At 37.6% G+C, this 14,763-nt stretch overlaps 1 protein-coding gene across 3 annotated transcripts in view; it reads right to left on the reverse strand.

Annotated features, from left to right (window-relative positions):
- PCMTD1 (protein-L-isoaspartate (D-aspartate) O-methyltransferase domain containing 1) overlaps nucleotides 1-14,763 on the reverse strand; it is a 40,431-nt gene that overhangs the window by 21,305 nt on the left and 4,363 nt on the right. For all 3 annotated transcript variants that reach the window (XM_002197315.7, XM_072924646.1, XM_030266191.4), the window contains exon 2: nucleotides 1,555-1,982. In XM_002197315.7, coding sequence (XP_002197351.1) covers nucleotides 1,555-1,861 — 307 coding nt within the window. In that variant the 5' untranslated portion in view covers nucleotides 1,862-1,982. The remainder of the gene's footprint in view (nucleotides 1-1,554; nucleotides 1,983-14,763) is intronic.

Here is a 14,763-nt window from a genome sequence, read left to right on the forward strand (position 1 = left end):
AACTCTGCATATACTATTCTGAAGGATAGGAATTCTGCTTAATACAGAGAAGTCAAACCCAGGATTGTTCAACAACCACTAGAAATTGGTTAAGTACAGAGATACAAATGCATCCAGAATTAAGTGCAATAAACATAAATGTCTTTTTTTTAAAACATATTAGTTAAGACAGAATAATTAAGTAACAAAGCTTTTCACAAGATAGAAATAAACAAGTACCATTAGTCACTACCCTTAAGAAACATTTTAGAGGAAAAAATGCTGCAATATTTACTAATTGTTTTAATACTGCACTTAAAATACCACAATCCAATTTTAAGTATCTATTCTCAATGAGAAACACTCCCCAGAAACTCTCTAAGAGAGTATATAGCTTTACCTTATTTTTACCTGTGAATGACCATAACTCCTGTTTCCACAAAAGTTTTTATTTCTTAGTATTAATAATTTTTATTTATTAGTATTAATTAGAACAAAAGATACTGCAGATACCAACAAATTATGTTCGTTATGCATTATTAGCCATAATTTCTTCCTTACAATAAATAAGACCTGATGACAAAGTAACTAAATTAACTGAAAATTAACAAACCAACTTGACACCTTAGTTTTATATATAAATTAATGTAAGCAAAATCTGCCTATTAGCTGTCAGCAAGATTCCTGCAACCAAGGAAAAACTGTATGCTGTATGGTCAAGAAAACTGTATCTACAAAAAATACACATCAAAAGAACTACTGCTGTTTTATGTAATAAAATAATTAGTAAAAAAACAGTTAGTGCATTTGCTCTGTAATCTAAATGCTGGGCATGAGGAGATTTAATGCATTTTCCTCTCCAGGTTTTGAAATTTAATTCAGGCAACAATATTTATTTCCATTTTTTTTCATAAAGGAAATGTACTTGAAAACAAGAAAAAACACAGTGCTAGTGTGTTTAAATTCTTTTGAAAACTTACACACCTGATTAAAAAGTCTCATCAGTCTACATCCCAAAATATTCTCACTAAAAAACTGCTTAAACACATTTTGAAGTAAATGTTTGCATACCGACACAGACTTATTTTTCAGTTAAGTTTCTTCAAGAGAAACAAATTAGCCTTTACAATTTCGATTTTCCCTTCCATAAACTGAAGATCAGAACAATCTAACAATCTAAGATCAGATCAAACAAGTAATCTAGAGTAAAGGCACACAGAGAGTGCAAATGCAGATGAAAATTTTAGCCTTCAAAAATTGTTCCACTCTACCTTTCCCTTTTAAACAAAAATAAGGACTGTTTCCTTTCAAATGAGAATTTTAGACTACAGAATGCAGGAAGAATTGCCTCTTCCAAAACACCCAAGAAATGTCACCAAATTAGAGCACTAGTGAACTGCTTGTAAATAACAAAGAATATTTTAACAGCACATCTCAAAGAGCCGGCCTTATGTATGGTACTGTCATTGTTAAAAAGTAAAAGTAAGGTTTCACAGGGCTTGCATAATCTTATAAAATATTCAAACCCACTATATTTGAATAAAAATGTTCAAGTTACCTAATATTAATAATTACCTAATATTAATCCCACCATTGTACTCAAGTATCCGGTTCCACTACCCAGATTTAGAAAAGACAATCCAGGCTGAAGTTTCAGTGCTTCCATGACTTCAGAATAAATGCAAGGTGCTGACAAGTGTATATTCCCATGCTTCCAGGCCAAGTCTTTGTAAGCATTGTCCCTGTATCCTTCCAGGTAATAATCACCACGATCAATTGCTCTGAAGGCTTGCTCCACACTCTCCGTACGAATGTACTGAGCTTCTTTCAAGTTATCAATTAAGTCATCGTTGTCTTCTCCAGCACTCACAGCTCCTCCCATGCTGAACTTGTGTGGTAATTCAATTAGTTTGCAAAATACATTAGGAGGAGAGTTTCCCCAAAAGTATACGTTTGTAATGGAGTCTCAGCTGTTTTTTTCAGAAGGACATCACAAGCAAATCCTGCAAAACAAAGAAATTAACAACTATTAGCAAGTAATGAAATACTTTTAGTACTGGATAACTTTATGAAACAGAACTAGGAAGCAGGACAGCTAGTACTCAATCAAAATTCTGTCCCTCAGAGTTTTAACTCAGAGCTGAGAAACATGGCCTTAATACATCAATATGTCTACATTATGCAAACCCTTATGCAGCATTGCTTGCTAGACACTGCAAACCCTACAATGCTAAGAACCCTTCAGCCATGTTGCATATTTGAGGAGGCACCTACAGGACAGAAAGTGCCTTCGGGTGAGCTCTAGTTCCATCCTGAGAGCTAAGTGTCCAACAGCAGCTGGAGCATGTACCAACTTAGCTAATTTTGAAAGGAACTTGGTTTCCACGTGCTAAGATCATCCTATGTGGGAAACAAAGCCCAGTAATGGATGCTGTCGAGGAGATGCTTTTCAGATATTCACTGCTGAGCTGAAACAGAATACTAATGCAGATACAACGGCACATTGCTCTCTTCTGGAATCAAAACAGGAAAGCCCTCCAAGTACCTGAGCCCCTCCTAATGCCTGCTATATTCACTAAAGAAATAAAAACTCCTTAAGTACCTAGAAACTTTTAACAGCTTACCAGCTCCTAAGTGTAATTCAACACAGCACACTGCAATAAGTCATATTAACTTCAAAATAATTCCTTCAGATCTATATTTTATCTGCAGTTACTTCATTATGAGTTACTAAACTCAAAATCCAGACATTAGCATTTTCAATGTTGCATGAATTACCAGTAAAACAGTAACAGACGACCAGGATACATCAGAACAGAAGTTTAATGCATCACTTCTACGTGAATAGAGCACACAGTAAGTATCAGAATAATGCTGATAACACACTGAAGTTTTAGTTGTTGCTTAGTAGTGTTTACCCTAAGCCAAGGAAGGACTTTTCTATTTCCTACACTCTGCCGTGATCAGGCACCCAAAATTCCAGGAGGGAGCACGGCCAGGACTGCTGACCTGAACTGGCCAAAGAGATAGTCCATACCATAGAGTATCATGACCGGTATCTAAACTGCAGGGAGTTTACTGGGAATGGGGGTGGAATGTTCAGGGCTGTTAAAGCTCTGGTAATCTAAGGTGAAATTATGACTGTTCACCATTCAGCTGTGTGCCTCCCTCCGAAGAAGAAACAATTCCCACTGACATTCTGGAATGGGAAGAGGTAGAAAGTCACCATGTGCATTTATGCAGCAAAAAACCCTTTGATTAAAGTAGAAAAATCAGACTTCTGAACACCCTAGTGCTTCACAGCAGAACAAGCAGGCCTGTGTATGTTCAACTGCACAGGAATATTTCTTTCTACTTGGGAAAAAACTACAGGATAACTTAAAAAATACGAAACCTGAGGTATTTTTTTAAAAAGTTCATTATTATCTTGAGATATGTATGGAAATAAATGTAACTAAAATCACAAAGAGAAGAACTGAGTTTTTGAAAGACTAAATTCAGCAGCTACATTTGAGAAATGGGAACGCCGCTTTCACCTCTTCCTGCGGGGTGCATCCACCACCTCGCACCAGCAGATGGAGAACTCGGCTAGCCATCAGCACTGCGCCAGTAAAGTGCTGTAACATGCCGCAGAGCCCGCGGATGGGAAAACCTAAAGCTTCAGCATTTCCATCAACAGGTGTCTTCACTGCTTTCACATACCATTTATTTCCTGTAAATAACATTTTTCTTCTTTTCAATACTCGTGACACTGCAAACTTTTTTTAGGTATTTGGTAATTTTGTATTCTTGCAATTATATGACAGCTCAAGCTATTGCAGTATCACAAGACATTACTGATGACAGCCACCGAGTGTCTCAGCTTCAATAACGGTTATCACACAAAATCTCAAATCCAGGAACAGAAAAGGGGTGGTCGACACTGTGACATTGAGGGAAGCAGGCGAGAAGAGAAATGGAGTCTCCTCTCAAGAATGGGACCCAGGAAGACAGTGTGGCTATTTACCAGTGCAGTTGAAGGCTACATAACATTCTGGACATCCGGCCACTGTCGGTGGCTGACATTAGGTAGATGACAGTGATGGTGTTTGTTTTTTAGGTATCTTGGTTTGGTTTGCATTTATTAGTCATCTACAGTGCTCTACTTTGCACTCTACAGCTACAGATAGGCTAAAATGCTGCTCATATGGAAAGTATTTTTGTTCAAAAACAAAAAATGCCCTAGGAAGTGAAAGAAATAGATCTTTTCATGAGAAGCAGCCTCTTGTGCTGCAGAGGAATACTTTTTGATAGTTCACTTTCCGTCCAATGCTTTTAAAGACACAAAAGAAAACATTTCAGAAGCCATTCCGGCACAGCTGAGCAAAATGGCCAGTCAAATCTTCCTTGTGACAGTTGACTCAGAACCAAGATAAAACTTTCTACACAGCCGAATGCTCACCAAAAACATCCTGTGAAGCTCTCTGATAGTGAAACTGAAACACATGCAGTTCACAATGAGCATAAGCAGTATTCTGATGCCTATTACACTAAGAGGTATAGGAACTTCATAAGAAAGATGAAGGTTTGTCAAGTTAACAAAATGCAGCTATTGCTTTTAGCCTTAGGAATCTCTGGAATACACAAGCCAACAGGAATTATGGCATAGGAGTTAAAATTTCAATAAAGTCTTGGAAAAAAGTTAATTCACTAAGTAAAACTAACTGCAATTAAAACAATCTTCATTTTTCATTTCACGCTTCTCATGATTTAATATCAGAAGCTGGAACCCCATCTTGAACTTTCTTATATTCACGATAAAAATACTAAATGGAAACACTTTCCAATTTCCCTAACAACCCACACAACGGTATGGTATAACACCACCACCTCTGACCAGTTTCTGACCTAACTTGTAATCAATTTCAGTGAAATACCTTAAATAATTTCTGGGTGGTTTTTGTTGATGGTTTTCCTTTCTTTTTTTTTAATATTGTCACATTAATCACATATTTTTTGGCTATGTGGCTAAGAAGAGATGACAGTATGAGTGCATTTTAGTTCTTCACTATAAGATATGCAAAACTCTTAGCTGAAAAGTTAGTAATGAGGTATAAGGTTAACTGAGATTTTTTTGCCAGCTTTTAAAGGGACACAAGTTTTGCATGTTTCAGAATTTCTACAAATGCATTTGTACTTTAAGTTAATTTCCTGGGCCACTACAGACTTGCACACTCTCTTACACAGAGTTTAAATATCATGCTAGCAAGGTATCCAGTTAATTTGTCAGACAAAACCTCACTGACATTGCTAAATCCTACAATGCCAAGTATCTTAAAATTAAGTATCTTGTAAAACTGACACAGCCTGACTCCATAGAGACAACTCCTCAGAAATACAAGCTACCTGAGCTGGCTCACTTGATCCTTACTTTGTTTCAAAGAACAGAAATAAGAATAATAAATGGAATCAGCCATATTTGAAGTCTCCTCTCAACTAACACAATTTTCACTAACACATCAGCTTGGAGAAAAATGACACCGAATCTGGAGTGTGATACATTACTTTAAACTCACACATAGAATACAACCTTGCTTGGTGAATTCTCCCTCTTTCCTGTAATAGGGAGAAGACAGCAGTAAGTCACTGAGCTGCACATTCATATTAGGATTCAGCTGTTAGGTTTCTCCAAAAAGGAATATTCTGTGACTGGCAATAGAAGGGAATTAACCATGAATGCACACACGGGCCTGAAACACTTCAGTCAAGTTAACAGTTTCAGTTTACTCATAGCAAGAATCAGCAACATAGCTCTAATCAGCAGAGATTAAAAGTTCCCCAGGCTACTAATCAAATATCAGACCAACTCCTTCCTGGCCAGACTCAATACATGATACCTCTGCAGCTGTTATGAACTCAAGATCATGTTTTGCCTGTCCTCATCCCATCCAGCGACTCCTACAACCACAGGACTTCATTTTCAGTTTAGCCTCCCTTTTTCTCCCAAGTATAATAGCGACTCACACAAGGAAATTCAACCTCAAACTGCAGAGCTGAGCTTAAGATTTCAGCAGGAGCTTTCAAACAAACAATATGATTGATTATGATCTGAAAGGGAAAGGATAATTCTAGTATTACTTTTATTCAGCAAAGACTGGAGAAAACCAAAATATGAAGTATATACTGGCAGTAACTGCAGTAGGTGACTACAAAATTAAAAATAAAATGTGGGACACAGAGGTATTTTAGAACGATGTCTTCATAAACATTTTTTAAAAACTTTTACACCTATACTTGTTGCTAAACTGATACTGAAGGCAGCAAAAAGTTTAAGTGCTTTGGAAATCCAGCTACAAGAACTACCTTCTCTTCCACAGCTATTTGTTTTGTCACTCCAAGCAGCTATGAAAGAAGAAAGCCTGTTGTTTTTTCGATATATGATGCTACTTGGTGCATTAAGGAAAACTGTATAGAGAACACGGCACATTTTTGAAGTCTATACTCTAGACTAATCATACTTCAAGACATTCACTCTTCAACTGCTGTTCAGTGGGTCACTTCAAGAAGCTCTTCAAGTTAAACAGAAACAAGTACAAAACCAAGTAGAGTCAGTTCTCCAATGCAGCGCACTCCACACAGCATACTTCAAGGTTCTTTGCAATACAGCAATGGAACAAAAAATAGATCACAGGATTAGCGTTAAGTCAAATGAATGTAAACAGCTACAACTACTGACTTAACCTGAATTGCATTGACCTACTTGGGCACAAAATGTTTGTCAAGTCTGATGTAAGCTTAAACCCTGATTTTCCTGTTTGAGCTTTCAACAGCTGTTTATACAAGATTCCAGGTATGTGCCTGCTTTCACTCTTCCTCCACCTCCAGTCACCTGAACATGCTGAACAGCAGACATGGTACTGCATTCCTCTCAGAAGAGGTACTGAAACTTATAAAACTCCACAACTGTATGAGCAGTGACAAGCATATAAGCACATGATCAAATGAATTTAACCTTGGCAACTATGCAAGGGCATAATTTTAGACTAACTTGCTGAGTAGCTACTGAACTTTTTTTAATTATTAAGACAGTTCACAGAAACTTGAGTGAAAAAAAAATAAAATAACAGAATTTTGTTAGTTGCTTTTGTGTTTGTTGGATTGTTTTTTGCTCTTCTTTGACCTAGGAGACATTCCTTTCATGGTCTATGCTGTCTCTTGTACTTAATTTGTTCTTCTCATCTGAAATTCTATCTACCCTCTTCATACCATACCAATGGTATGAATGCTGAAAGGAACATTTTTCTATACATAGTTCTGTATGCGAGACCTGTTCTCAGGTATGCTGATAAAGGCCTGAAAATTCAGTACCTTTTATTACAAAGCAAAGCAAACAATCTTACATACTTCCTGGACTAAAGTTTTAATATGCAGCTTAACCCCACATCCTGACTTAGCTCTCCTTATTGCTTAAAATCTGGGCAACCAAAAACGTTTTGCAAAGCTGTCTCTCAAGCTTCAGGAGTAGTTTCTTCTTCAAATAGAGACAACAGGTTGTACATATACCTTTATGACTGAATGAACAGTAGCTCTGCCCTGATTCTGAGTACCCTATAGTGCACAATCAATTGCAGACTTCAAAATAATTATTATTTCTTCTCTACCTACAACAGTCCAAAACAATTTCGGTTGCTTAGCTGTAAGGCAATGCACCAAAATGCTCTTGTCTCTGGGGAGCCTAAGATGACTTAATGACCTTTCCAAGAGCCACTGAAGTTCTAGCAAAGGGTATCAGTTTAACCCAATGTCTAATATGCAGAAAGATCCCCTATCCTTCCTCTGATACTAGACTGACAGAACCTGGCAGTCCCCTTCTAGCACACTTTGTAAAGGTCTCGGCTCCTGAGAGGTGTGCCTACAGCTCTGTCTATTCCCAGGCCACAACTATTTTTAGTTTGTCCAGTATAAACCAGCCAAAGAGCTTTATCACAGATGGTTGGGAGAAAGGGGAAAGATGAAAAGCTTCTCTCAAGGGCCTAACAGACCCACAGAAACAGGAGGCACCAGGTAATAGCAGTTTGTTCACCGCCTAAAATATCAGGACTTCACTAGAGATATGAATTGATGATGTTTAATACATACAGATGTCTGATATTCACTGAGCCTGTCTCATGCACCTGTTTTGCATATCAGAAACTGCTGGCTGTGCACATATTTCACAAATTAGTGAGCTACAGAGTGACCACACTGTAAAACTCATTGCCAGAATACACAGTTTGTAGAAGGATATTTAACAGTGAGTATTCATTTCAAGCAGGTTCATATAAGCCATAACAGGCAAATGTTAAGAAGAGTCATAGAGTGATGTGTAAAAAGAACTGGTTCTGGTATATCTAATACTGTTTGGCCTGAAAAGGCAAAAGGCATAAAAGTGACACAACAGTCTGCAAATTTTAACATCGAGATCACTTTCCATCTAAGACATCTTGCTATATATACATAAAAACAGTGAAATAGTCAACATTTCTCAAACAAAACTTGTTTCTTTTCATGAAAGAAGATGACCTATAATTTAGTTTGGGTGAACAGAACAAAAATGATGTTCCTTTACTTGGAATAACCTTCAGAGAGTCCCCAGTAACAACTGGGGGACAGGGAGGGAGAATCCTCTTTTACAATGAAATACAAAGCAGGTTTTGTACATATTTTCTGAAACATATACTGGAAAATATGTTTCAGAATGAAAACCTTTTCCCATAAAAGTAATAGCTCTTAAGCAGATCAAGTCACACTTCATATAACTTTGACTAGGCAAAATGTGGCCCATAAAAATTTCACAATTTCAGCCAGTACTAAAGTTCAAAAACTTACTGCACATAAACATTTCAAGTTATTTAAATAACTCACTTCTAGCAGCAACAGAACAACATATGCCTGTTGCCTTTAGCAAAAGAAAACAGAAATGAGGTCAAGTGTAAAAATAGAAGATAGTTGCATTCCTGACACTTGAAACCTCATCTTGGAGCTATGCATTTACTTCAGTCTCTACAGAAAAAAAAAAAAAAAAAAAAAAAAAAAAAAAAGGCCCAATTAAAGAACAACCTCCAAGTACACTAAAGTTTTTTGGTTTCTAATCTTCAGAAATGTATCTAAAAGTTTCACAATAGCACACAATAATCACAACATATACAACTTAAATACTGTATTATCATGATGTTTACTTTCACAGCCTGAGAATCTTAACTCATATTTATTATGCATCCTCTCCTTATGAGATGCTAAACAAATACAATTTAAGGAAAAAATATATCCCAATTCTTCTGTGTTTGATTTTTAAAAGAGTACAGTGCAATACAACAGTACCTTTTGAGAAGTTATTTTATTACTTTGCCCTGTAATTCTCAGGAGGGAAGAATGAGTAAAGCCTACTCCTATTTCCTGCTTCTCTTCCTCAGAACCATAAAACAAGATTCTTTCACTGATGCAATCTTCCAGAAGCATCACACTGGAATCACCATTTTTTTTTCAAATGTAATTTGTTTACTAGAGTTAGTTTTATCTTGTCAAAGAAAGAAAGTTCTTCTTTTTAATTCCCAAATCCTGCATATCCAAAAGCTTTAGGCTTTAAGGATCCATATCATAATTTGTCTCAGTCTCCACACATGCCATAAATTCATGAACAGCACAACCTATAATGATGTGACTTTGTCCATAAACCTCTATTACTTAAGATTTTCAATGCTTACCTAATATAAAACAGAGATAAACTTCCCTTTCTTGGTTCTAACCAAAAAAGTGATGATTTACCCAAACTTTCAAAACATACTGATCTAAGGTATGAACTAAATCTATACTAAAATTCTACCGAAGTCTCTAGTCATCCAGGAAAAAAAAAATCAACATTTTAGTTTACAACATAAAAGGTTACAGCATTAATACTGTGATCAAAGTCTGTTTCACAAATGTTCATACAAATATTTTATTATTCTCCCCACTTTAAGGTAATGTTTCAAAGTATTGCTTGGTAACAGTATAATTTTAATTTACACCTCTGTGGCCAGTCAGTTCCTTCTACCTTAAATTTTCCACAGGGCTTGCAATTGATTAAATTGATTGTTTGCCTGCACATATCAAAGTTAACTTTGTTGGGTTATGTGACAGAAAGCTGTTCTGCACATAAAGGAGCAGGGGTGCATTTATAAGTGGGGGAAACACATGTGAATACCCTGACCCCAGCCTCTTATCAGCTCTCTCCACACCCCCACCACTGTGCCTCTCTGAGGCATTTCTCAGATCCAAAGGTGCGACTTTTACAGAGCTACAAAAGTAACCTCGGAGCGCAGGGGAAAGGGACTTGGGGATGGCACAAGTCCTTTGAGGGAATGCTTAGGGGAGGAACCAGAAGCAGGGAAAGAGAAAAAAAATCACAGAGCCTAGGGGAGACACAAGCATAGGAAAGCCACAGCTATAGTGACAAAGAGGAACAGGTCATCTGTCAGCAGGCTGTAGGTCAGTATGTGTGTCCAGCTGTGCCCTGCCTATCCTGTCAGACTCAATCTCCTTTTGCAACTCTTTCTTGGGCCTCTGGCGTCCATGTGCACCTACAAGACATGGAGTCAGACCACAGGTCACAAGGGCTGGTGAGTCTGTGGCGCCAGCAAAGTGGGGTGTGAGCTTCTGCAGGTCCAGGTGTAATCATGGAGTACCAAGCTGGACTGGCCAGCAAACTGGCAGAGCGGCCTTGGAACTGGGATGGGTCACACTGGCTGAGTGAAGCAGCTGAGGCAGCTGGCTGCTGGAAGAACAAAGAGAGGTCCAAGGAAAGCTGCTAGACAATCTGTGGTGTTTGGGATTGGCAGCTGAGCATGTGCACATGAGCATGCAGCTGAGCATGTGTGTAAGAGGCAATGGGGCATATAGAGACTGAAGAGTTCCAGGGTAGAACAAGTGCCTAAACCCAGTAACTGGAAAGATTCGTAGTACAAACACACATGTGTTTGCACACACTACACCTGGCCATCCAGGAAGAGTAACAGGATGAGGCCACTGGTGCTGTTTGTGCTTGCATTAGTGCTGTCGCCTGTGTTGGTGTGGTGGCAAATTATAGACATACATGCTGAATACGTGTGTTTGTTTGCTACTCAGAATACGTGCTTAGCCTCACAACTCACTGGACCTGAGGCTCTGGACACCTAAACTAAAAACTTGAAATACTTGAACAGAACTCCTTATAGGCCTTCTTTAAAAGCACAAACCAAAACACACTAAGCACATTTTAAATTTGAAAATGTTTCTGAATTACTGGTTTTCTTTGTCTTCAGGTATGAAGTAAGTAGTACTGTAAATGTGGGTCCAAAGTTGTAATTTACTTACAGTACCAACAATGGCAGATGTCATCTGGAGGGGATTTGGAGCATTTGTGAGAGCTCCAGTAACCATTCCAAGATATTCATACAAATACTTAGCAAAAAGTGGAAGCTGAGAGCCTTTTATCATTTGCTATATAGCAGCTGTAAACTTGCAGAGCTCATGATAATCATCATTCCCACAATCTTACTGTATCAGGTTTCTTGCAGTCATACAAAGCACATGGCTTTCACCTTACATAAGTGTAGTTTACAGATATAACGCAAGAGGCTGCTACACTCACACAGCCTGATGTAGTTATATCATGGACAACTCCAGTTTATCCAGAGCATGCCAGAATAGAGAAGTCAAATTTTACACTGACTTTTTCTGACAACTGAATTACTTCAGCAAACATCACAGAATCTCAGGAAACTTGGCAGTAATGAGTCTTAGTCATGATGAATGCATAATTAACTGAAGCAAGTAATAGGAGACTAAGGCCTATGGGATTTTATAATACTGCAGATGTCAGCTCAGCAGAAGTCAAAGGAACTCAGCAGCTTGACTTTTCTGTGTCCTTCCAATTTCACTCACCTGACCACAATAATGCCAAGTTTAGAGTTTCTTGAAGGAAGAACACAGCAAAGCTTAACAAACTGGACTATACCGAATGGAAGGAAAACCACAGTTCATTCTCAAAAGGGTAGAGGAAACAGTTTTGCAAATACAGAGCAGGATCATATGCCCAGCAGAAGAAGAGCCAGCAAAACCTCACCCACCACAATCCACAAGAACTACAACAGTAAACAAGAACTTCATGAGTCTCAGGTAAAGATTTTTAAATTAAAATCAAATCCTGTAATGGTGAACTGATGCAGCATTCCTGATTACTTGAAGTTACAAGTACTAAAGAAATATTAACAATTTGTCAAAATTAAGCATCTCCTTTAGCAACTGCTTTGGAGTTCAGTCTTTTGGCAATGCTGACTCACATTTATTTCAGTCATACCTGTCAAGCAAAAACAACTGTTCTGAAAATATGATTAAGAGGATAGTGGCTTCCACAATCACCTCTTTTTCTAACTTTGATATACAGCCCATTATATCATAGCAGAGTCATCCTGACTGGGTTGAATAGTATTATTTGGCTTTTTCTTTTATATGTCAAGAAAACCACATGGTAATTCCCAACTGCCTGCTAAAAACACTTGCTATAGAAATAAAATAAAAATCTCAAAATAGCAATCACTTCTCGTTTTCTGCCAACCACATGGTCCTAATTCTCTTTTAATGTAAAAAAAAACTACTTACAGGGATCAAGCCTTTCATCTGGGACAGGAATGGCACAGGCATACGAATTGCTGCCTGTGATTCACTAGCTGACTATTACGATAAACAATTCCAATTACTATCACTTCACTTACAAAAAGCACACATTGATACAAAAATCTCCTTTTGGAGAGGCAAATTTGTCTTTTTTTAAATATGAAGAAATAGTTAGGACATGTCAACTCTGAGATTATTTCTTTGAAATCTAGTTCACTCTCAGTCCTGAAGACAACTCATAACAAACTATATTTGTTTTCCTTGAAGAATAGTACCAATACATGCTTTTAATACTTACATTCATTTTGTGTTTACAATATTGCTGCATACTGCCTTTCACTACATCTTAAACTAGTATTTTAGAACAACTCTGATTTGACTCTAACTCTTACCCCTAAATCTAAAACGACATCATGTAGACATCAGCTGAAAAAAAAAAAAATCTTCCCAGTGACAGATGCCTCCTGGAGGAACATTATCCAGTATTACAAAGTTGTCACTATTCATCCTGAAAATAGTTTTCAAGATTGCTTAATTTGCCATTAGAAATATGCACCTATCACTTAAGATTTTAAGAAGCAAATTGTTAAAAAAGGAAGAAATAATTATGATTACTGACAGCTTTAATAAGACTTTTCTATTTAGAAATCATGGAAAGAAAAGGTTTTGCAATAAAAACAGCAAGCTTCTGGTATTTGTGATGTGACTTGAGTGCTCAAACACAGACCTCTAGTGCTATTTTAGGTGCTTATGGTAACTATTGACCACTTGACCGGTGCTACAGCAACAATTAGTGCTAAACAACAAAACAGAAAACTCTTCTGCCCACATCCCGTCTTTGCTTCTCTGCAACTAAGTCAGAGGAGCTGCTCTGTCTGGGTCACTTAAGACTGCTTTGAAAGGAACCTAACAGGTGGGACTGGAAAAGCAACCAGATAAAAGGCATTATTGGTCAAAAGAGACCAGAAGGGCAAACCTGGAGACACTACTTGTAACCAGCCTGTCATCACCAGGTTCTAAAAACATTCAGAACAGAGATCCTGTTTACAGTCTCTACACTGCTGCAGAATTGGTTGGTTGTCCACATGTTCTCTGTGCATGTATGTCTCTAAATATACACCAACAACTCCAGTAAAGCACACATGTCATCAAACAAGACAAGGGCTCTTCTCTAACTGCTGAGCTACCTCTAATTCAGATTTATCCTGTCTGCCATATTTTTTTTTGGTTTTGATACTTCAAATAATGCAGGCCTTCAGTAAATCCTCTCATATCTAACAGCTCCCTGCTGACAACTCTGATGCTTTGCAGCACCTCCATATAAATATCTTTCGTTCAGGATTAAAAAAATCTCATGCTGCTATCAAACCACTTGATGAAAGCCTGTCACCTTTTAAACCTGATTTTAAGGTTCTGTTGACAAATTCGGAATCGTTTCCTCAAAGAAGTTTTTCAACATCAATTCCAACAGTACTCTTTTACACCCTAGAAAGACAGTAAATTTGCAACTGTATGCTGAGCAAATACTACTTTGAGAAAATCGAGTTAAATACTTGAGAAGCACTCCAAACATCGCCTGTTATGCCACCTTAACAACACTCACAATATCACAATATCCAACAGAGGTTTAAGCTATTGCAACCTGCAACTCATAGAGCTCAATACTCTGCACTTGTAAAAGCAAGAACTTTACAGCCTTTCTTCACTAAACAAAACAAAGCCAGAGCTCCAAAACTAGCCTTCACTAAATCCATTTTCTAAGCAGCAGGCTCTAAGTATTTTTCTGACCCAAGACAGCCTCTCTAAGAAGAGAAGTTCCACAGTAATTCCCCACTCAAGAACTTCACCGTATGAGAATGCACCAGAACCTGTAGCCTGTGAGTTCCCATGGTGACTCCCAATGTCACACCTAATCTCTTTTAGGGCTGCGGAGTTGGTCTTTCTTTCCTTATTTTAAGTGTTCTGTAATGACCTCTAACCCAGTGTCTTTTCCTCACAATAAAGGACAATTATACTTTTGTGCTGCAATTTAAAGGACTGATAAAATTAATTGATAAATATGTCACATATCAATTGTAGTCACAATGTGTAAGTAATTAAGACCCTGCAGTTGTTCTCCAGACCTGCTTCCAA

The sequence above is a fragment of the Taeniopygia guttata genome, chromosome 2 (genome assembly GCF_048771995.1).
Source record: "Taeniopygia guttata chromosome 2, bTaeGut7.mat, whole genome shotgun sequence".
Classification (NCBI taxonomy): domain Eukaryota; kingdom Metazoa; phylum Chordata; class Aves; order Passeriformes; family Estrildidae; genus Taeniopygia; species Taeniopygia guttata.